Source organism: Homalodisca vitripennis, chromosome 6, assembly GCF_021130785.1.
Source record: "Homalodisca vitripennis isolate AUS2020 chromosome 6, UT_GWSS_2.1, whole genome shotgun sequence".
Lineage (NCBI taxonomy): Eukaryota > Metazoa > Arthropoda > Insecta > Hemiptera > Cicadellidae > Homalodisca > Homalodisca vitripennis.
The window spans coordinates 100,634,697-100,659,117 of record NC_060212.1 but is presented as its reverse complement, the minus strand read 5'-3'; the positions used below and the strand labels follow the sequence as shown (position 1 = coordinate 100,659,117).

The 24,421-nt window shown below is 33.5% G+C and overlaps 1 protein-coding gene across 1 annotated transcript; it reads left to right on the top strand.

Annotated features, from left to right (window-relative positions):
* LOC124364649 lies at positions 1-22,750 on the top strand. The gene is made up of 5 exons (XM_046820278.1): positions 1-170; positions 9,399-9,558; positions 13,458-13,670; positions 15,394-15,597; positions 21,093-22,750. Exons 1-5 carry the CDS (start codon positions 159-161, stop codon positions 21,215-21,217), a joined length of 714 nt encoding a protein of 237 aa, XP_046676234.1. The 5' UTR covers positions 1-158; the 3' UTR covers positions 21,218-22,750.
* Positions 22,751-24,421: the final 1,671 nt, after the last annotated feature.

Genomic DNA, 24,421 nt, shown 5'->3' with positions numbered 1-24,421 from the left:
CCGCCCGCCATAATGCATATTCGTAAATTCATAACAACAACAAACAGCTTAAATTTATTTGTTAGATTTGTCATAGCTAAGTTGTAGCCTAGTTCCGTGAAAGTTAGTTTTATTCTTCAAAAAATTTATCTAGTTTTACAGGAAGTATATTTCCCATCATGTGTGATGAGGTAAGCTTTAAAAGTGCAAACATATTAGTAAACAACACTTAAACAAAAGTTTTTACTTAAGAAAATTTACTGAACTAAAATTAAATGACAGGGAAATCAATGCCAGACCATTTAATTTCTATTCTAATTAGGATTAATAAATACTGTATAATAGCACAACAAGGCCTTTGAAATAATTACACTATTTTATATAGAGATAGCCTACTCAAAAGTTCATATTGGTCATTTAACACCTTAACATCTAGTATATGACAGTACTTAAAAAGAGCCTTTAAGTGTTGTTACAAAACATGATTTGTACACTACAGTAAATTGATGTTAATGGCTGCAGTATAATAAGCGTCCTACACTTGAGTGATCAATAATATCGAATCATTATTTAGAATGATTTAAGTGCTGTCAGACATGTTTGTTTAACCTGTTAAGTAATATTGTAACTGCCTAAACTTAGTATAAAAAAGTTTTATTGGTATCTATGAGGCTAAAGGCTGACCTAGCAAATCACGAGTTTCACGTTCTTAAAGTAGGCCTATTCTGCTAATCCTCCTGGACAAAAACATAGGCCTATATGGTTTTAAGGGGTATCACAAATAATTTTGTTTTTTAATAATTGAAGTGCAAATGTAAATTTGTGGTTATATTTCTGTACTGTGCACCTATGATTTGTGTGTTGTCTATGATTTTCAGAGTTATTTGCACCAATAACTTATCTGAGTGTTCTGTGGTCAGATTAGTTAAGTTATGCATCATTTACCGGTCCATTCAGTCTATTCAACAATGGGGTCTACTTGTATTCTCGCAGCTCGTTCACTCTAATACAGTTAATTAGTTTTGAAAGATCTTTATGTTTTTGATTATTGATTACGTGAGCAGTTAAAATATTAGTCTTTTCTGATTGAGATTATAAGTTCGTTGTATAGTCGTGTATTGTATTTAAATAAAGAAAAGCTATTTATGTAATCGGAAATTGTTTAGTTTTTTTAATAAGTCTATGTTTTAGAGTTAGTGAAGTTGACACACAACATGGTGGTTGTAATTCCTGACTTACGCGTGTCACAACGCTCTGGTATGATTTTTTTATTTAAACCTAGATTGTAATTATATGTTAGGTTAGTTATTTACCTGAAGAAGAGATCAGATTGCAGATTTAAAAATTTAGGGTTAACTGATTTTTTTATATCACTGAACTATAGTAAATGTCCGGGAAAATCCTGAATCCTTCCATCGTCAAAAACAAACTTCAACATTTTGTACTGCTTCTTTTAACCCTTCTTTATCTGAGCACAAGCTCTTGACTCTGTCAATCAAAGAATATGTGACTCCTTATTTGACAGATGTCTTATGATTCGATTGAAAATTTAGATTGTAGCCCTTGTGTATTTTCTTATGATGAACTGTTGTCATAAGGATGTCCCCACACATGCATCCAGGATTTGGACTTTATTTTTGACTTCAACTTGGTTAGGTAAATGGAGGGAGGAATGCAGTTTATGTGGGACAAAAATTCATTAAGTTTAGTATTATGAGGGAAGACGACAAAAGTATCATCCATGTATCTCTACCAGATCCTCGTTTTGAACTGAGTAGAAGTCAGAGCTTTTTGCTCAAATTCTTCCATAAAGATATTGGTGAAAATGTTTGATAGAGTATTTTTCATCGCCATTCCCTCATCTTAACAGAAATTTTTACCCTCTAGTTCAAAATAGTTAAACTTACTTAACTATATTCTTTATATTTATTAAGGGTTTTGGCTATTTTGCACTCAAATGTGTCTGTTGAATATTTATCTAGCATAGTATATTTGCCAGCTTTTAAAATTTCTGTAATTTTCTATTTGTACGTTACTGTGTCTAGTACAATAGTAGCGTTTCCCAAGAATCAATACAACCCAAAGTTTCCCTTTATTTAGGCTGGGTTTTGTAGGAAGAATTTTGTTTGGTAAGAGACTAGTGATATCAGTCACCCTGTTCCTCAGATAGGTAGGAAACAGACGATTCGATTCGGGTCACGAAATCCAGAACTTTCATTACGGGCCACGGAAAAGTTTAACCCCTTGAATAAAACAGTTTCTATCTGAGATAGTGTAAAACGTTGATATAATTACCTACTGTAATATTTTTATTTTGGGTGTATATAAATAATAGCATGTAATTTATAACAGCTTTCATATTTTTTTGGACTGCCAGTGTTAAAGGTTGAGAACGTTACTGAGTGAAGCTTTGTGTCCACCAGATAGTAGGACAGTTAGGCAGTGCAGCATAACTCTGGTTGGATGAGGCTAAGTGGCCAACCGTATAAGCCACGACCTCAACTGTCTTCATTGTTCCACTCTCGTACAGTCATGTACTGACTATAGGACAGAAGGGATAGTATAAGCTGCGTCTTCCACAGTCAATGTGTTAAATTACGGTCAATCTCAAGTTACAGAATATGTTGTACAGCCATTCTTTTCAAACATACACCTAAGGGTATAAAAATTAATTACTGAATTTCCTAATATAACCGTTAATAAAGCCTTTCAAAACATCTAATAAAAGTAGAACTGATAATATTTTGCATTAAAAAAAAATTATTTTGTCATTTTCTTTAGCTTTGAAGTTGTAGCCTTTCTTACTGGCTAGATGTAACCAAACATATGTTTTTTTTGGACAGCTGATACATTGTTAATAGTTTTCCCTCCAAACAAATTGAGGTTTATGTTCAAGAAGATTGAAGTTTTCTCTTCAACTGGGGAAATTTTCATTTTTTGATTTGGTAAGTTTTTGGCTGGTTTTTTTTAACTAATACAAAAAATCAATTCTTGATGTCACGTCCGTAACAAAAAACTACTAAAAGTTTAAATACCAATTGTAATAGTTGGTTAATCAACATGAAATTTTATAAAAGTTAGGAGTGTACCTTTTTTAATTAATTGGTAGTCTTTTTATGTGAATGAATAAAAATATTTTCGACAAAAAATAAGTGTTACAGACGTGACATCTCGTACTGTTAAACACGATACTAATCTTGTCTGATATGGAAAAGGCAGTGTTTAACAGCTTTGTGTGTGCTTTTAAAACCTATAGGCCTACTTGAAGTTTGTTTTTGTACCTTGCAGTGATTTCAGTAGCCTAGGCTTACATGGTGCCTTGTGTTTCCAACCTTAAAAAAATGTGTGCTAAACATTAAACTTCGTTTGAGTAAAATATGCCAATATAATTAAGGTTGTGGGTGAGTGGTGATATCAAACCTTAGATAGCCTACAGTATTTGTAATTTTAATGGATTCTAAACAACAGTAAAGGTTAAACCTTCACTTGTCTTCATTGGGCAATTCCTATTCGCCAGTTACTGAGTTACTGGACATACCCACACCGCAAACTGGATGAAGTGGGCAGATGTGATCACCGCTTAGGCCTACTGATTACAAAGAGGTTACATTTCTAGTTATGTTATAGTCTTAAACTTATAGTTTTTTGGAGTGGTTATTTAAAACTAATATAACCTGTTTTTATTTTTTCCAGAAAATGTCGAGTAGAGATCGTTTTGCCAAATGCAGAGCGAAGAAGAAGGAAAATCCAACTAAGTGGCAAGAGCATCTTGAGAAAGATAAGTTGCGTAAAGAGAGCCGTCAGAGCTAAGGAAAAAGAAGATTTACATGGTGATAATAAACTTTTACTCCTAAAAAAGGGAAAAAGATAGGGAAAGACAGCGTCGTTGCAGGTTGAGAAAGAAAAAATGTTAATGTTGAAGTCTCTGGGTCTGATCTTGGCTCTTACAAAAGTCCAAGAACCCTAGGAAAGGCTGTGAAGAAGGTAAAAGCTTTGTTGCCTAAGAGTCCGTCAAAAAAACGTGCAGTTTTTAAGCGTTTAATGTATGAAAACCTTGGTCCTGAGATAGTTAAAAATATTTTTAAAACAAGAAAATCTGGATCAAGACAACTATCAGAAGAGTGCAAAACAGAGCGTGATTGAATTTTTTAACAATGATGAGATTAGCCGTACAGGCTCCAGGAAAAAGGGATGTCAAATCTGTAAAGGACCCTCTTACTGGGAAACGGGGCCTGATCCAAATTCGCCATATGGTTATGGGAATTAGAGAGGCTTATGAACAGTTTAAAAGTTTCGCATCCAGACTAGAAGATTTCAAAATCTAAGTTTTTATAGCTTGCGGCCTAAACACATCCTGCCCTTAAGTGAGATGCCCCATACAGTATGTGTTTGCATTAAACACACGCCAACTTCTCGTTCTTGATTGAACCAATATCTAAATTTCATCCTGCATTCCCAAAAACTCATAATGAGCTTTTAGGGTCAGTTTGTTGTGATACAGAATCAGTGACCTGTTATGACAAATGAATGCGAGAACTGTATTCAAAAATTAGAGACTCTGCTGAGTTTCTGATGTTGATATGAATAAAAGGCTCAAGTGGAAGGAGTGGAAAACAAGTAAATAATAGACCTAAGTTGGTAGAAAATACTACAACGTTGAAGAGGATGTTTTTTAACCATTAAACAGTCAACTAGCTGCATTTAAGACGCACACATATATTAAAAGAGTACAGGCACAATACTTTGAGAAGTGAAAAAAATCTTTGACCAAGAACCCCAAAAGTGCTGTAATGCAAGTAGACTTTGCAGAAAATTATTCGATCATCCAACAGGATGAAATTCAAAGCGCTCACTGGGCTCATAAACCAAACTACAATATTTACCTGTTGTATTTGGCACAATGACAAAGTATACAGTTTTGCTGTCATAAGTGATGACTTGAAACACAGCAAAAACTCAGTGTTTGCTTTTATGAAGGCAATTATAGTTAAATTTAAGGAAGTAGTTTCCACAAGTAAATAAGTTGATTGTTTTTTCAGACAACTGTGCAGGCCAATTTTAAGAGCCGGTATAATGTCGCAATTGTCTGCTACGCTGAGAAAGATTTGGAGTTACGTTGGAGTGGAATTTTTTTGCTTCGGGCACGGCAAAGGGGCAGTTGATGGAGTGGGAGGTTCTGTCAAGAGAACTGTCTGGAGGGAAGTTCAAGGGAGGCAATGTTTTGTGAGCACGCCTTATGATTTTTATGAGACAGCCAAAGTAAAGTGCAAAGAGACTGTCATTTTATTTGTCCCACAGGCTGAAGTAGATTCATTTGCAACACTCCTCACTAAAAGATGGGACAACCCTGATTGAGATACCTAAAATACAATCTATGCATCACTTTCAGGGGTATGACGATAACTACATGCTCATTGGTAAGACATCGGTTGATTTGATGTTAAAAGTTCCAATTGTAGAAGAATCTTTAAGTGATGAACCTTCAAGTGAAGAAGAAGACAAACCCTTCTAGTTCAATGACTCTAACAAAAGATCATGACCGCTTCTATAGGTTTAAGGGATGTGTATACTGACTCTGAGGACAGCTCTAAAGAAGAAGAAGAAAATACAACGAAACTCTGCTCCATACACATTTGAATGAATTGAAGCTGGATGTGTACCTTGTCGTCTCATTTACCACGGGTAAAAAAGACTTTGAATTTTGTGGCAGTAACTCAAGGAGAAGTACAGCCTGATCGTGAAAAATTGAAGTTATGTTTATGGAACCTTATGGAGGCAAATCTACGTTTAAGCCTAATGAAAAATGACATAAGCTTTATATCTTGTGACCCAGATCGTTGGCATTTTGCCTAAACCTGATATAATTTACCAAGGGAGGTAGAATTCTTTACCAGTTTAAAAATGATGTTGCTCTGTAAAAGTTAGGACTTGGACTTTTTGTCAAGCTCTGTCACTAAGACAATTTAGTCATTATTTTATTTATTATTATTATTTTATTGTTACTGACTAGTCAGTATAATATTCTTCTTGTAATTTTTTTTACATTATTCAGGTTTTAGATCAGGTAAAGTTTTTCCACCACTCACGGTGATTTTTCTCTCGCCCATGGCGATTTTAGCCCTCACACACATATATTACATGATTATATTATTATTAATTATATTATTACATATAATATATGTTAAAGTGTGCATTGTCATTGTGTCAAATAAATGGTTTTAAATGAGAAATTTTACTTTATTGTCACGTCCGTAACAAACCCAGTCACGTCCGTAACAATGTTTACATTTTTTTATTTTTTATTTCCAATGTTTTCTGATTAGACATTAATGTTTCCCAGTAGGAAATTTTTCTAAAGGACTATCACAGATAATTTTAAATTGCATATTTTTCTCAAATAATTAACAGACTTTTTAAACAGTTGTCATACTATGTCAAACCTAGGTGCTTTTCACGTCACGTCCGTAACACCAACTCTATTAAGATATGGCATTAAAACAAATAATGTTATGTATTTTATATTCAGGATGAAAATTGTATACACATTTGTCTATCTGCTTGGTATTAAATATTTATAGAAAAAAAAAAAAAAACTTTAAATTTTTATTCTAATGAGAAGGTGTGTAACTGTCACGTCCGCAACAAAAGAATGGCTGTGTAACACTTTCTTTGTGACTAGATATATACTGGACTTAAAAACTTTTAAGTAAAATATGGGTTGTTGCATTAAGAACATTAACTTGAACCCTACACCACGTATATGCTGGTCTGGAAAAATGTTGCATTATAATATTTTAATACAGTACTAGAAAATATGTTATGCAGATTTCATGTAAAAAGTATTTTACTATAGATACTAATAAGAGAGCTATGACAATTTGAAAATGTTGACCAAATACAGTTTTTTGAGTGCAGCGAGGGAATTTACAACCAATAATTAACTTAATCACATTGATCAGTTAGTCTTATTATTACTAACAACTTTGTCCATTTAATCATTGATGTATCTCTTATACTTTCCAAGATCCAGTGTGCATAAAATTTGGAACATACTGTATACAAGTGAAATGAACATTTAAAAAAATTAAATGAAAAATGCCTTTACTTATGCATAGTTTTTGGGGGGATTGTCAAAGTGTAGGGTCCAGGTTATTTTTTAATCTATTATTATTGTTAGGAATGTGACTTTTGATTCCATTTCCAACAGCAGCTTTTCTCTCAAATACCAATTGGCTGGTTTTTAATAGATTGTTCACAAGGTCATTTCCAGAACAGTATTCATATGCTGTGCTGAGAGCAATGTACGAGCTCACTACAAGGCGATCTCTCATGCAGCAGGAAGGTAGCAGTATCATATGTATTCATGAAAGGAGTACAGAGACCTCTTTGATATTGGGACATATCATTTATAAAAAGAATAAATATAATTGGTCGTGGTACAGTCCCTTGTGGCTCACCTCATTTTATAGGTAAAAACTGTAGTTCATAATATTAGATTCTAATATTCATTGTTGCGGATACAAATTTGTAATAAAATAAAAATTTGATGTGTAAAATAAAGATTAAAAATGGAAAGGCAATTGGGGGACTGACCAACAGGAGTGACTACTTCTTATAACAGAGCTGTGAATATATATATATCTTGAAAAAGTATGTTTGCTAATTTTATTAAATGATTATTTTTATATTTTAAAATAATATCAGAAACTCAATTCTTTTAAGTTTTATTTTTTTTTTTTTGTTACTAATTTTATACATATTTATATATTTTCATTATTACCGTTTATATTAGTTTCTATAATTTGGTCAGTATCATTCTCACTAAAAAATACTAAGAACAATTCTAATTAGAGTTATATGTGTTGTCTAGAAAAATATTCTTGTCCTACAATTTCCAACCTTACTTCAGTAGTTTGACCTAGAGAAATTAAAATTTTAATAAAATTATTATAAATAAATTGTTATACCTTTGTGGTATACAAAGATTACTCAAACCATTAACAATAGTTATTCACACATACCACCATAACCCTTTCATTACTAGGCAATTTAGAATATTTGAGGTTATCCGAAGAATATAGTATTCTGCAACCCTGTATCTCAATAAATATTTATTTTTTCCAAAACACTAAAGAATAATTTTTGTTTAAAACACTAAAGAACAATTTGTGTTTAAAATAGTGAGTTTCATCTTTAAAAAATTGTTAAACATTTGAAGTAAATTTAATTTTAAAATCTACTGAAATAAATAATATGTCATAAATTTAATAATATAATTAATTTTGTTAAACCCAATATGCAAAACAACTTTATTTCAGTTGTATTTTGAGTATAAAATAAGATTAATCACACTTTGCTTTGGTAAATACATGTAGGCTATAGACACTAAAACTATGCATTTAATTTCTGAAGAAATACCTCAGTAATATGCATTTGTGTTGTCTAGAAAAATATTCTCGTCCTACAATTTGCAAACTTTTACTTACCTCAGCAGTTTGACCTAGAGAAATTAAAATTCTAATATTGGAAAAAGTTATTTAAAAGCCGATTTCTATACCTTTATGGTATACAATTAATTTGCCCAATGCATTAGCAATACTACCATAACCTTTTCATTTGGAATATGTAAGGTTATCCACACACTTAGATAGCTAATGAAAAGAGAAACGCAAACATAAAAATGGCCTCGATAATCTTGCCTCTAGCTGCTACAGAGTGAACATGCGTGTTATGATGTTTTGTGACACAAAATAAAAGATTTCCCCCGTGCAAAACATACATCTATTGCCCGCCAAAAGAAGTAGTCACTTCAAAGGTTATGCTTACTGTATATATTATAGTTAGATCTATTTATATTTGTAGATTATTATAATTTTTAATGAATAAAGAATATTTGAATTTGGCCACCTGAAGCCTCACCAACAGTTAGTATCTTTCTTACATAGTTCCATACTACGGAATGTGTGTGAGCTGGTCAAATCAATTCAAGACATGTCTCAAGTTTGTATCCATTTATTACAGTTTGTAAAACAACATTGAGGAAAAATTTCTGCTGCAGTTTTATTTGATCAGAATGTGATGAGCAAGATCATCTCCAGTTATATTGAGGATCTATGGACAGTTGCAATGATTCTGAGTTCTTACTCTGAACATCCATTTTAGATCTAGAATTCTAAAACCATTTATTTAGAGCAATATTGTGTTTTCTTGTGGTAATAGATTGTCATTATGGTAATAGCTTTATTTGTATATCAGTTTCAGAGCTCTCACGTAATCTCAATGATGCCTGAGTTGTTATTACGTTGTCATTATGGTAATAGCTTTATTTGTATATCAGTTTCAGAGCTCTCACGTAATCTCAATGATGCCTGAGTTGTTATTACGTTGTCATTATGGTAATAGCTTTATTTGTATATCAGTTTCAGAGCTCTCACGTAATCTCAATGATGCCTGAGTTGTTATTACGTGATCTTGATGAGAAATCAATGAGATTGTCCAGTGCAGAAAGATGTTCTGCAGTCGTGAACCTGTGCAGCAAGAGTGCCATGGAATTTTGTGAGCTGCATCAACAATGCTCGGGTAAGATACGTGCTAGTACACAAATTATTCAGAATGGGTAAGTTACTCAATGAAAACTCCTCACAAAAACCAGCTGACTTCCCACTACACGACCATCAACTCCCCACTGACCATGCCGCAATAACAGCCCCACCTGGGGCTGGATGCACACCAGACCAGCAGCCATTCTGCTTGTTGCAGAGATGCTGCATTAGCAAGGGACAAGAGTCCCAGCAAGTGTTACAGCATAAGCAAGACATAGGTGACTACTACTGCAAGCAAGACTGTATTGTTGGCTGTGGTGATGTCTCAATGTACACACCAGGATATTTTTGTTATTTTGTAAACTTTCCTACATAACATAGTTATATAATATTATGCTATTAAATTTGATTTTAATTACAATTGATTATATTCTAGTACTAACTGTCTTCTGACCTGATGTAAGGATAGATGTCCATCATCAAAACGCTGTGTTATACATTTTGCAACATATAACGATACCAAATGTCCGAAATCCTATTATGCTTTCAATACTAAAATTGTTAGATTCTGTTAGACCTTACAGCGGGATAAATATTCCAGTGTTTTGTTTAACTTATCCGTTTAACCATAAGATATTATATAGTATAATTAAGTAAGAACTTTTTACTCCAGGAATCATGTTAAGAACTTGTGTTTTTCACAGTTATATTATCTTTGAGCAAGCAGAATATTCCATTTGTCACTAATATCAGAACAAACTTAGAGCCCTAAGTGGAACAAAATGGGGAGCTGATTGGAATTTCATGCTCAGATTCTACATAGCCATTGTTCGTTCGTGTTTGGATTACGAGTGTCATGTATACACAGCTGGACCATAATTCATATTTAATGTTGGATCTGGAGCCTTTTGTTCTACCTCTGTGATCAGTCTTCTTGCAGGAACTGGAGAGCCGTCTCTTATACACAGATAATAGCAATTACTCCTTAACTATATTCACACTTTGTCTACAAAACCAGACAGTCACGCTTTGAACCCGTTCTTCCACAACCCTTTTCTCAATATGTTTAACGCAAAGCCCAATCACCCAGTGCCCTTAGGAGTTAGGACTAAAGCCTAGACAGACAAACTAAGCCCTGAAAAATACGAATGTAGAACTGTACATCAATACGATGTCCCACCCTGGTGTGTCTCGAAACCCATACTAAATCTAAAACCGTCTTAAAAAGTCTACTACCCTAGATATTATATATATAAACAGCAATTCTGTCAGATAATTTCACACCATGTGATATTGTTTATACACAGACGGATCCAAGGATAGTTCTAGGACTGGAAGCACTTTTGTCACTGCTGGCAGTCGTTACAGCTTCCGTTTTCCCAATGACTCATCTATGTATTCAGCTGAATTAACAGCAACAGAAAATGCCCTATTATTGTGTGGTCTAGAACTGGTAAGTTGGTCTGTACAGACTCCCTCAGCAGCTCAACAGGCTATCAGTGATATGTTTTCACCAGACATCCAATTTTTTATATATAGGAGTTGTGATACATCTCCTACAGAGTGAAGGGGCAGTTGTAAAATTTGTTTGGGTAACTGGTCAGTTGGGAATTTCAGGTATAAACTGGTGAATAGAGGCGCTACAGTGTCATTGGAACTTCAGTCCTTTACCACACGTATATCAGCAGATGTTATCTCAGGGGTGAAGGCTAAATTAAAAGCAACTCAGAACTTAGAATGGCAGGCAGTCATAAGTAACAAATTGTGAATAATAAAAGACTGTGTTGGTCCTTGGGAAACGGCTTACAGCAGGAATCGCTGTGAGGAGTTGGTGTTTGTTTTCTGTGCCTTGGCCACATGCTACAGACTAACAGCTTTCTTATGGCTCGAGTCAATCCTCCAGTCTGTGAAACATGTGACTGTTGTTACAGTGAAGCATGTGACTGTTTTTACAGTGAAGCTTGTGACTGTTTTTACAGTGAAACATGTGAATGTTGTTACAGTGAAACATGTGAATGTTGTTACAGTGAAACATGTGACTGTTGTTATAGTGAAGCATGTGACTGCTTTTACAGTGAAGCATGTGACTGTTGTTACAGTGAAACATGTGACTGTTGTTACAGTGAAGCATGTGACTGTTGTTACAGTGAAGCATGTGACTGTTGTTACAGTGAAGCATGTGACTGTTGTTACAGTGAAGCATGTGACTGTTTTTACAGTGAAGCTTGTGACTGTTTTTACAGTGAAACATGTGACTGTTGTTACAGTGAAACATGTGACTGTTTTTACAGTGAAGCATGTGTTTCTTGACTGCCCTCGCTATTCAAGATACAGACGCGACCTGAATCTGCAAGACTACAAAGTCAAAGTCAAAATATCTTTATTACATCATCGTCAAGATGAGAATGGTGTCACAGAGAATTTACAATACACAAGAACAATACAGGTTCAACCAGGTCAATACAATACAATAAGGGTTAATGATTGAAAACTTCATTTAAAGAGTAAAATGGGCGTTCTTGCAGCCACATCTTGAGATATTGGCCAAACAGCTGCTTATTTGATTTCTTCAGGTTTTCAGGCAGAGCATTCCACATCTTGGCCCCGATGTAGCTGGTCTTCTTCTCAGTTGAGCTGAGCCTGCGTATTGGTAGACAGTAGTTGGAGGCGTGCCTGGTGTTATATTAGTGTTGTTGTGTTCCCTTGTTTGCCAGGTCTGGCATCTTGATGTAAACATGAGTTGTTGCTTCTAAGATGTACAAGCCAATAACTGTGAGGACTTTGAGTTCTTGAAAGGCTTCCCTGCAGGTGTCTCTCGATCGTAAGTCTTTTAGGATTCTAATAGCTCGCTTTTGGAGTACAAGGACACGTAGATTTCCTGCGGTAGTACCACCCCATATAGCAATTCCGTATCTAAGATGTGACTCAAAGAGGGCATAGTAGACTACTTTTGCTTTTGCCAAGTCACATGTGTTCTTAATTCGCCTTAAGACAAAAAGTCCTGTACTTAATTTACTGCAGAGGGAGTCTATATGTGCTGTCCATGAGAGTCTATCGTCCAGTGTGACACCCAGATATTTAGTGTTTGTGATGTCTTCTAGTCCGGGCAGCCTTCCGGTATGTTCTCTTTGTCCTCCCAGCATTAGCTGTTTTGTTTTATTTTCGTTTACAGCAAGGTCATTGTTCTGGCAGTACTGAACTGCCATATTCAGTGCAATGAAGCTGTCAACCTCCAATAATTGTTCTACATTAGGTCTCCCAATAACCAACGTTTAACTAAACGTATGTAACTACTTAAGTATCTTAAACGACAACCATATAAATACTTTTTTTATATGTCTGATAAATTGAATTGAACACAGTAATTTATTAAATACTGGCCTGTTAGGTTATCTTTGTTATTTATGTGAGCTAATGTACTGTTTGTTATTTATTGTTATTAGGATGGACACCCCTTTACAGTCCCTCCTAGTTGTTAACTAATGTTGAAGCATTCTGCTATGCATGTGGTGTTTGTTTTGATCCCTTAATACTATTTTCTTCTTTATTATTAAGCGATCTTACAGAATTATCGATTACCTTGGTAGCTCTTACAAATATAACAACCTGATATATTGACACTACCATTCTAGGAGCAAGTGTCAATTCTCGCACACGGGTAATGATAACCCCTGTTTTTACCCTTTAAAAAAACTATGACAATATTTCTAGTACAGTTCATCTAGACCTAAAAATTATCAGTTTGTGTTTTGATTACGAGTATCATGTACTCGTATACAGATCAGCTAAGCCCAATGCACTTAGCAGGCAGTTGTAGATTTCTGATTTCATTATATCGTCTAGAAGAGAATAATATTTCTTTTAAGAAGCATTCTACAAATATTAGTATAGGTAATGTTTTCAAGCTTGTTGAACAATTGTATTTAATTTTTTTAGAAGTGAAGAAAACTCATCTTAATACATGTAAAAATCTTAAAGAAGAAATTGAAGAATTAAAGAAAGAGACTATTGCCCAGGAAAATGAGCGACAAAAATTGATGAATCTAATAGCAAACATCAAGGAGTCTATAACAGCAAATAAACAAGATGGGGTAACAAATGATGAGGAACTATCACTTCTCATGCAAAAACTGGCTATTTTAAGGCAGGGTAAGTGTTATTACCACTATTTTTAATACAATTAATTATTTGCTTAATGTAGAAAGCAAAAACATGTCTGTGTGTGTGTGTGTGTGTGTGTGTGTGTGTGTTGTGTGTGCATTAAATTCTATAAATGGCAATAGCCTTATTTAATTTAAATAAACATTGAATCACAAAAAGTACTTGCTCCGCCGGGAATCGAATCTGGATCTCTCACTTGCCGGGTGAATGTGCTACCATTACACCACAGAACCCTTACTTTTTCCGATTCAATTATTTTGTATTTGGCTGTATCTGTCACATATGCGTTTAAATAAGCAAACTAACATATGATCGGAAGACCAAATACCTGTCAAACGACTTTTATTTACATTAAATTGTATAAATGGCAATAGCCTTATACAGTAGGACCTTGATATATCGAACCTCAATATATCGAATTCCTCGATAAATCGAAGTTTTGTCATTCCCCTTGAATGTCCCATTTACTTCAATGCTAATTTTACCTCTACATATCGAAGATTTCAAGTAAATAACCTCAATATATCGAATTTTCGCCAATAATTTTGCCTATTTTTTACCTCTATATATCGAAGTTTTCTTATAATTACCTCAACATATCGAAGTTTCAGTTTATCAACGAAACGAACTTTAGTACTGTATTGTCGTGTTGTGCAAACGAACAACCATCAAAGTAGAGTAGGTACCGTATTTTCCATGTCGAGACTTGAAACCCCTACCACCGACACTCCTTTGTTTTCTGTAGACGCCAGTGGTGGATCACCACTCCACCCTCAGTTTAATTTGGACGTTACCACGATTAGTGCGAGTAGATTTTTTTTAACAACAGTAAATAAGTTTTGCAAACTCTTTATAACATGTACGTAAGCCTACATTACAGTAGCATTTTAAACATTTAAAATACAGTACAGTAGAACCGTATTTCAGACTTGTGTATTTATACTGTACAACATAACTTTTTAAGACGTTACAGTATTTCATATTCATATTTATGTAATAATATTACTTTATACGTTTAGTTAAAAAATAAATAAATTTAAATTGATGTATAATGTACTTGTTTAATTTCTTATTCACATTTCCCGATAAAGTAATGTACGATTCTTAATTGTACTGTATTATTGTAGTGGGTGTGGATCTCTATATATCGAAGTCTGTCAGAGTTAACCTTGATATAATGAATAATACAACAACAGTTGTAAACCTCTATATATCGAAGTCTGCCCCAAACAGCCTTGATATATCGAACCCCATTATATCGAAATTCTTGATATATCGAAGTTTTGTAAATCCCCTTGAGGTTCGATATATCAAGGTCCTACTGTATATATATATATATATATATAAAGTCCCGGCGGAGCAAGTATTTTTTATGATTCATATGTTTATTGGAAAAAATTAAATTCGGCTATTGCCACTTATACAAATTTAATTAATGTATATACATATATATTTAAACATAAATCATTGAATTTTGATTAATTTAATATAGTAAATCATATTAGTAATTTCTCAGCAATTGAGTAAATAAATCAGAGTTATGTACTTTTACACATAACCATGTACAAACACAAGATGTCAGAAGTCATATGTCATTACCAAGCAGGCCAGCTCCTGCCCATTTGTAGCCTATATATTCTTATTATGACAGTTTCAATAAGTCAGTTAAGTTGACTTTAAACATAGCATAATTTGCATATATCTGTTCCAGAAATTGAACACAAGATAGAAGATATATTACATGATGTAAAATCATTTAGATTGGGGATTTTGTACTACAATAAGTTTCTACAATGCAATGTTATTTCGGTGGGAAAGAATGAACTACTTTTCACTTTCAATACCTCAGCAAAGAGTGCCTCTGATGCTCATCATTTCATCAGGTTTACCACCCAAGATGGACTCACGTTTCAGTGTAAGTCGATTTTAAAAAATTAAAAGATTATTTTGAATAGGATGTTTAAATATTTTTTATTTTCAAATTTATCAAGTATTGATTGAAAAGGCATTACATAAGATTATATAATTTAAGTAAAAATATTTAAGTTTGTCAAGTTGCAAGTCTTCTTTCAATGAACTCATTGAGTGTCAGTGTGTAAAAAAATTGTTGACCAGCCCAACAGTAAGTGCAGTGCTTTGTGAGGCATCTCAGTTCTTTTGGCAGAAGGTTGTGCAGCTTCATGCCCATGGAGGATGGTATCCTTTTATATTGGGAGAGATGATGAGCTGGTAGGTGGTAACATGTGCTGAGTCTAGTATTGTAGTCATGGAAGTATCTATTCTACAGCAGCGGTTGTCCATTAGTATTCAAGATTACTTCTTTTATGTAGAGGTTTACTATTGTCATAATCTTCAGGGTCCTGAAAGCTTCCCTACAACTTTCTCTGAGTTCTAACTCAGCTTAGGCTCTTATGACCCCCTTTTGCAATATCAATACTCTCTGAATATTTCTGGCTGAGGTTTCTCCCCATACCACTAGACCATATCTGAGGTGTGCTTCAAATAAAGAATGATAAGCAATTTTCGGAGTAGACATGTCACTTACAGATTTGTTGTGTTTTATCACATAAAGAGAGGAATTTAGTTTAGAGAGGAGGTTTTATACATGCTGTGACCAGGAAAAACCCTCGTCAACGAGTTCTACATACTTGGCCTGAGCATTTCTTTCCACATCAGTATTGTTAGAACTTCTTCACATCTTCTCCCAAAAGTTATTTGACTTTTTTTGTCTGAATTTACAACCAAGCCATTTGAAAGGTAGTATTGATAAGCCATGTTCAGAGCTGTGAATGATTTGAGATCTAGATTATCTTTATGTATTATTATTATGTATGTATTCAGAAGCAAGATGGTGTAATCAGCATACATTGAACTGTGCCAAATTTGTCAAGATGTTCTGGTATGTAATGACACTGGTATGTAAGAACAGTATAATAAGTAGTACTAGTCCAAATACAGACCCCTGGAGTACTCTTTTATTTACAGGTAGAGGTCTTGATCTCGTTATTTCTGTATCTCTACTTTTAGCTGGCTTTTTTTCTACTATTTGGTCATCCAGTCTTGGATAATAGCTTTTTAACCACATCTGGGCTATGCCTTTAATGCCTAGTTTGCTCAACTATAATGTAATATGAGTTCATCACTCAAGCAATCAAATGCCTTGCTCAGGTCTAGGTAGAGACTTGTAACAAGTTTTTTTTTTCTAGATTATCAATGATCTAGTCTGCAAAGACAATTAAGACTTCTGTGATTGATTTTACCTTGGTGAAACCATGTTGTCTGTCATTTAATAAATTGAACTTCTCACGATGGTCTAAAAGTCTTCTCAAAACAATGTTTACCATGATTTTGAGAAAGTTGGCATTGTTGATAGTGGTCTATAATTACCAACTGCTGTTTTACTTTCTTTGTTATGTTTAGTGCAAAACCTTTGCAAGTTTTAAGACTGAGGAAAATTTACCTTGGCTCTATTATTTGTTAATAATACTTGTGGGAGGAATTGTGAGTAATTCATTGCAGTGTTTCAATATTTTGTCTGTTGCTGCAGAAGTTTTTTGTGTGATAATTTTAATACTGTTATGTATTTTTTATGCATTGAAAATAGTGTAAAATATTACCTGTGCTCGTGGTTGTGTGTAGGGGTTTATAGATGGTTTAGAGTTGTATGGTGTTCTTTCAGCAATATTAGTAAAGAAGTGATTCGTATAATTTGAAATTCTGCATGGATCATCTTTTATGTTTCATCAATTTCAACTAGCTGATGCTTCTTATCCTAATTTTCTAAACCTCATATCATATTCTTTTTTAGCCTTGGCTAGGTCACATTTAGTTCATTATTTGTTTTTACATATCTTAGAAGTATCTAGAGGAAATTTTCTTTTAACAGGTTTGCCTAATTGTCTACAAAAATGTCTAGTCCTTTAATGCCTAGTTTGCTCAACTATAATGTAATATGAGTTCATTACTCAAGCAATCAAATGCCTTGCTCAGGTCTAGGTAGAGACTTGTAACAAGTTTTTTTTTTTTTCTAGATTATCAATGATCTAGTCTGCAAAGACAATTAAGACTTCTGTGATTGATTTTACCTTGGTGAAACCATGTTGTCTGTCATTTAATAAATTGAACTTCTCACGATGGTCTAAAAGTCTTCTCAAAACAACGTTTACCATGATTTTGAGAAAGTTGGCATTGTTGATAGTGGTCTATAATTACCAACTGCTGTTTTACTTTCTTTGTTATGTTTAGTGCAAAACCTTTGCAAGTTTTAAGACTGAGGAAAATTTACCTTGGCTCTATTATTTGTTAATAATACTTGTGGGAGGAATTGTGAGTAATTCATTGCAGTGTTTCAATATTTTGTCTGTTGCTGCAGAAGTTTTTTGTGTGATAATTTTAATACTGTTATGTATTTTTTATGCATTGAAAATAGTGTAAAATATTACCTGTGCTCGTGGTTGTGTGTAGGGGTTTATAGATGGTTTAGAGTTGTATGGTGTTCTTTCAGCAATATTAGTAAAGAAGTGATTCGTATAATTTGAAATTCTGCATGGATCATCTTCTATGTTTCATCAATTTCAACTAGCTGATGCTTCTTATCCTAATTTTCTAAACCTCATATCATATTCTTTTTTAGCCTTGGCTAGGTCACATTTAGTTCATTATTTGTTTTACATATCTTAGAAGTATCTAGAGGAAATTTTCTTTTAACAGGCTTGCCTAATTGTCTACAAAAATGTTATTTTTGGCTTTCTTTTTTGTTCTAATTTTCTTTAAGGGACAAGCTTGATCAAGGACTATGGTAAGCATTGATGTAATAGACTTCTTCTGCAGTATTGGAATTATGTATTTCGTTCTAAGTTTCTTATAGTAGCAAGGCATTTAGAATAGTAAGTATGTTCTGGCAGTGATTTTGGTTTATTCCCTTCTTGTGAGTGATCTTCTGACGAATTTTTATTTGTCACGTACAAAGTTGTGCAGTGTAATCAGACAGGCCTCTATGAGTTACTTTGCTTTCCAATACAACATTTCTGATCAAAGTGTTGTTGTTTGTTTTCATTGTCAGTTTTTAAACAGTCAACATTTACGTTATCTAATAAAAGGATGGGGTGATTCTGTGCGTTTGTGTCTTATAGCATCTCTGAGATTAGACTCAGTGCTTGATGAAAGCTGCCAGATGAAGGTCTATAAATTTATGCAATGTGTAATTGTTTTTATTCAATGTTAGCTTAATCCTAATCATTTCACAGATTAATAAATTCTTGATAGCATTTTATAACAGGAATTAATAATAATAATAAATCTTTATTTGTCATACGGATATTTATAATCATTGACAATATCACAATACAGCCATAGGCAAAGTTAAAGAATAACATTAATTTACATAACTATCTTTCAATTGTAATCTTTAACCTAAAAATTTATCTCACAAACTAAAATTAGATGTTATTGCTGTTCTGCGTTTACATTTCTAGATAACAACATGATTTATCCAGTAATGTGTATATAATTAAAGGTTTATTTAAAATGAGCTAGTAGTAGATGAATTAATCTTTAAAATAATTAATTATAAAACAGTATTTATACGCACATTCATAAATATTAATAATCAATTTGATTTCTTATTTCAATTTTAACAAATAACTGCACTCAGCCAGGTTGCACGTCCTAATTTTTACTTAATACTGAGAGCAACAACTGAAGGAGAAAAACTTTTAAGTAATTAGAGACAAGAAAATAAATATTAAATAAAAGTTTATTTTCAGAAGTTAGTGTATTTAATTTTTTTAAATCTGTCCATGCTATAAAATCGGGTTTTTAAGAGCCAAGAATAAAACCTACTTTGAAATTTAGTAATTTCAGTGTACAAAGCAGTCATAGGTTTCAGCACATTAAATAGTTTGAGAGACAAAACAATGTGACTATTTAAGGTCATACTTAAGCAGTAATATCCTAACAGTATCACTTTTCTTGGTGTCATGTTTATAAATGGCAGTTGGAATTAAATTTTAGACTCTCTTGATGATAAAAGATATACATACTAAGATCAAATAAGTATAAATTAATTACAGATTCAATTTGCAACTTTACAAGAAAAGACTACAAGAAGTAGTCTTCAGTGGTACCTTGATCCTGACTTAGTCATGACTAATAACTTTCTATTGCAGAATCAAGATGTCCTAATTCTGTTACACCTCCTCGCAGATTATCTCCATCAAGTAGACTAAGTTTTATTGAACACATATTGCTACTCCTTCTTTGGTATGGTTAGTCGTACTAAAGTAAGAGACTAGTGTGTAGCCATAAATTTTGATATTTTGTTAATTTTCTTCCTCAAGTCCGTACTCTTATAGTAGAAACATCTTATACTGTACTTCTTCAAGAAGGTGAGATAGTCTGTTTATTCTTTTCCCTGAATCCTTGAATATGTTTTTCTAGAACAGTTATTTTAGGTTGGTCTGTTTGTGGGACAAGTTTGGTTAGCAAGTTTTTGTCTTGGTGGTGAATAATCATCTTGAAAATGTATTTGCGCTTCAACAACTATCTCATAACTATTGATATCTGGAGTGTTTAGTTTTTATAACAGAGTTTGTCTGACTCTCCCACTCTTCTTTAAAGCTGGTCAGTTATCAGGTAGAGACACTGTGTCACAAGATGAGCCTTTTGTGTCTTCCTTTGTTTTCTATTTTGTTCTGGTATTCTTGTCCTAGTTTATCTGTTCTTGTCTTCAAAATAGGCTTAAGAACGGTTGCACAGGTGCTATTCTTTGTAAGTTCTGTGGTGGATTGCTCCATCTAATCCAGTTTCTTTAAAATAAGAGCTAGCTGTGATAAGAGAGCGGGATTAATATTTATCAAGTGGGAGTTACTAAAATTGGTTTGCGTTTCTAAGTCATTAAAAGTTTTTTAATTATATCTAATACTTTGTTAATTTTGATATAATTTTTTCATGCGCATCTATTTTATGTATGTAACCGGTAAGCAATTCCGATTGCTTTATAGTTGTTCTTTAAAAATTATTTGTATGTAAGATTTAACTTGTTTACATTTAATAAGCTCCTGCTCATCATCATCTAAGCTGTTTAGCGGGGCTTCAATTTTCCACATGTATTTCACTTCCATAGCTGTGAGTTCTTCAACCTTAGCTTCCATACTATGTGAGTTAGCTTCAAGGTGGAGAAATATGACTATTTAGACTATGAATATTGTTTTTTTTTAATCTTTATTTTTATGTAGTAACATTTTTCTGCAGCTAGTGTCGAGAGACTTTTCCAAATCTTGATCTTCTAAATATTAGTGGTCCATCAATTTGTTGTAAACTTTTTCTGATTTTGAATATATTGGAGAGGGAATTATGCATTCAAATTTAGACCAGTGATTTAAAAGTGATGTGTTTTTTTTTTGTTTCCAGATGTTGAAATGTATCCAAAATTGAAGAAAGAGCAGAAATTGATTGAGAGATTTCACAAGACAGGAGACATCCAAGGACTCATTCTATCATTTTGGAAAGCTGTGAAGAATCTAAGAGAAATATAAGTAGTTTTTAAAAGAAAACATATTTTGTATTATAACAAGGTACAGGGTGTTTATAAATTAATATCGGAGTTTTAATGTTGTGTAGTATTCATTATATAAAACTTATAATTTTATTATACTTAATACATGAAATTAAAAAGCAACTCAAATTGTTATACCTACAAGCTTACAAGTGTTCAAAGTGTGCTCCATTCATCACATGGCACACATCAAGTTGGTAGCCTATTTTTTCCCAATTTTGATCAATGTGTCTGGAGTGATTGTTTCAACAAGTGACGGTTTCAATCCTGTTTCTCAAGTCGGATAGGTCAGCTGATAGTGGAGGCACACAATCTTTTATGAATCCCCAAAGGTAAAAAATTACATGGCGTCAGATTGGGTGAACATGGAGACCATGTGAAACAAGCTCTGTCATTATGCCCCTTGTAGCCGATCCAGTGGTCAGGCACAGTGAAGGTTAACCAATCGCATACTGAGTTAAGCCAGTGAGATGGTGCACGATCTTGCTGCCAAATTATGTTCTGTGGTTCATCTTCTTCCAATTGAGGAAACAGCCATAGTTCTAGAGAAATACTTGTTACTGTTCCTTCTCCAAAAAAGAAAGGTCCATAAATGTTCCGCCTAGATATCGCACATAAAATATTCAATTTAGGTCTCACTCCAATAATATAATCCCTTGAGGGTTTTCTGACCCCCAGATACGCACATTGTGTTTTCAAATGTCCACTGAGGTGAAATGTTGATTTGTCACTGAATACATGATCCAGAAAACTTCATTGTCATACAACATTTCGTTTGCAACATTGGCATGTAAACCATAGTCTGCAGACTTTAGAACCTGTAACAACTGGAAACAATAAGGATGTAGTTGTAAGCATTACCGTTGAAGTTTCCAAATTCTCATCACTGGAATTGCTGATTCATTACTAACTTTCTGAGCGGATTTCTGTGGGCTATGCATGAAAGTTCCTCTCACTCGTTTAACACTCTCTTCACAAACCGTACTCTTCCCTTTGCAAAGACAGCCAGTATCTTCAAACTTATGATATCATATATGGGACGTTACTATCACTTTTTTGCTACTAGCTCTCTGTAATGGATGGCGAAAGAAACATTGTGTCCAAGGTGCATGCGCACAAGTAACAACAAACGATTGTTTGAGTTGCTCTTTGATTTGATGTATGAATTATAATTTTAAGTTATATGTAGAAAAAACTTCAGTGTTAAAACCCCGATATTCATTTATAAACACCCAGTGTTGCAAAAAGGAATACACTATGTATTTAATTATATACTGCATCTCCTTCTTCTACAAAGACTTCATTCTGTATTTTTATAAAGCTGTAACTACACTAAAATCAAAATTAGTAACTTTCTGAAGAGAATTCTTCCTATCACATTAATTTTGTGTTTTTACTGTGTTACAAATTACTTCTTATCCTTCTTCTGTACAATATTTAATTAGGTATTGTATTATGTAAATATTTTTATCTACAATGTTATTTGCTTAAAATATATTTTATATTATTTCAAGCCTCATAAGACTTTATGTACCTAAACTTAAAATCATAAATGAATTCCTTCTTCCTTAAAACACAAACTATGTTTAATGGCATATGATAGCCTATATAAGAGACTGGTTTCAAAATGATTCTATGCACATTAGAAAGGTTTTACTTGAGAGCTAAGAAATATTTTTCACAGAGAAAGAAAATTATGGTTTTTCAAAGGTTCAAGGCTTAAAAAGTTTGTGGTGCTCAAAAGTTTCCTGTGTGACAGACAGGCCATTTTGGTCTTCATGGTTGACTAAATCCTAATAACATATTCATTATGTGGCCAAACTTTATCATATTATATATATATATATTGTAATCATTAATTAATTATCAGTGAAAATGCAGGGTGGCTACTCAACTGAGAATAAGCCACAAATTTAACGAACTGAGAATCTTCTGCAGAATTGGGAGAATCTTTAATTTTCTGTTGCTAAGACCTTCTGGAATCAAGTAATATTTTGACACCTTATTTAATTAGTCTCAGACAGTTTTATTCAGTCTCTGAATGAAGTTGTTCAACTCTTACACTTATCTATCTAACGAATATATTTTGAAAAGGTTTTCGTTAGATAGATTAGTAGGCCTAAAATATACAGTGTTCACGCTATAGACATGATTATACTTCGGTTCAGTGAATATTATTATCGGTTTGAAGGTTATACAAGAGATGCAACCCGGTTATTTTTATACACCATAATGTCAGTTGGATTTGTATATTGACTTCCTTCATTGTACTTAATGCAGCTGCTATTGTATATAAGAGCAAGTTTAGATTGTATTCCCACAAATAGCTCAGTTCATGACTATTTTACCAGATAGTAAATTTTATAGAATTGGGCAATGTAATTTTCAAACAACCATTAAATCAACTTTTGAATTGGGTAAGAATTATATAACTTGTTACCCGAAGAAATAAAATGTCTAGATGATAACAAATTTAAACGGAAGTTAAAATCCGTGCTAATAGAACTAAGTATATACGATACCAAGGAATTTATAATATATTGCAACTACAATCAAAATTCAGTATTATAGCCTAGTTGTGTAGCCTATGATGATGTGTTTAGTTTTAATCATGTGAACTTGACAATGCCATGCATGTAAATATGTATTACGGCAATAACACAAATTGATTGATTGATAGGACCTGATAATACACCTTTTTAAGAACATAATAGTGGTGTGCGATACGTAAAACTGAGAAGGGGGCGTTTGGGTCCAACATGATGCACAGCAATGGCAAAAGTGCTGAGGGCTGATGGCAGGAACAATTTTAATATCAGACGTGGCCAGCGTTCTTCGTATGTGTAATACAAACATTAAACTTTAAGTCGCAACTCAAACGCTCAATGCCCATTTCTCACCGCTCGTATCGCGGCCGAAGCGTCGATCCATCTATGAACGTTTGCTTCTCGCGCAAACTCGTTCCAATTCGTCGTCAGATTACATAGGTTAAAACAAAGAAGGTGATGTTATGTTTAGATATTACAGTCACATCCAAATCTCGACGGAATTACCTGCATTTAGATTGACAAAAAGTTGCGCAGGTTTTGTGCCCGATAGTAAAAAATCGATAATCTAAACGGGTGCAATAGTTGTTGCGACCGGTGTCCGACAGTTGTTTGCAAAATCTGGATAACAATGTCGG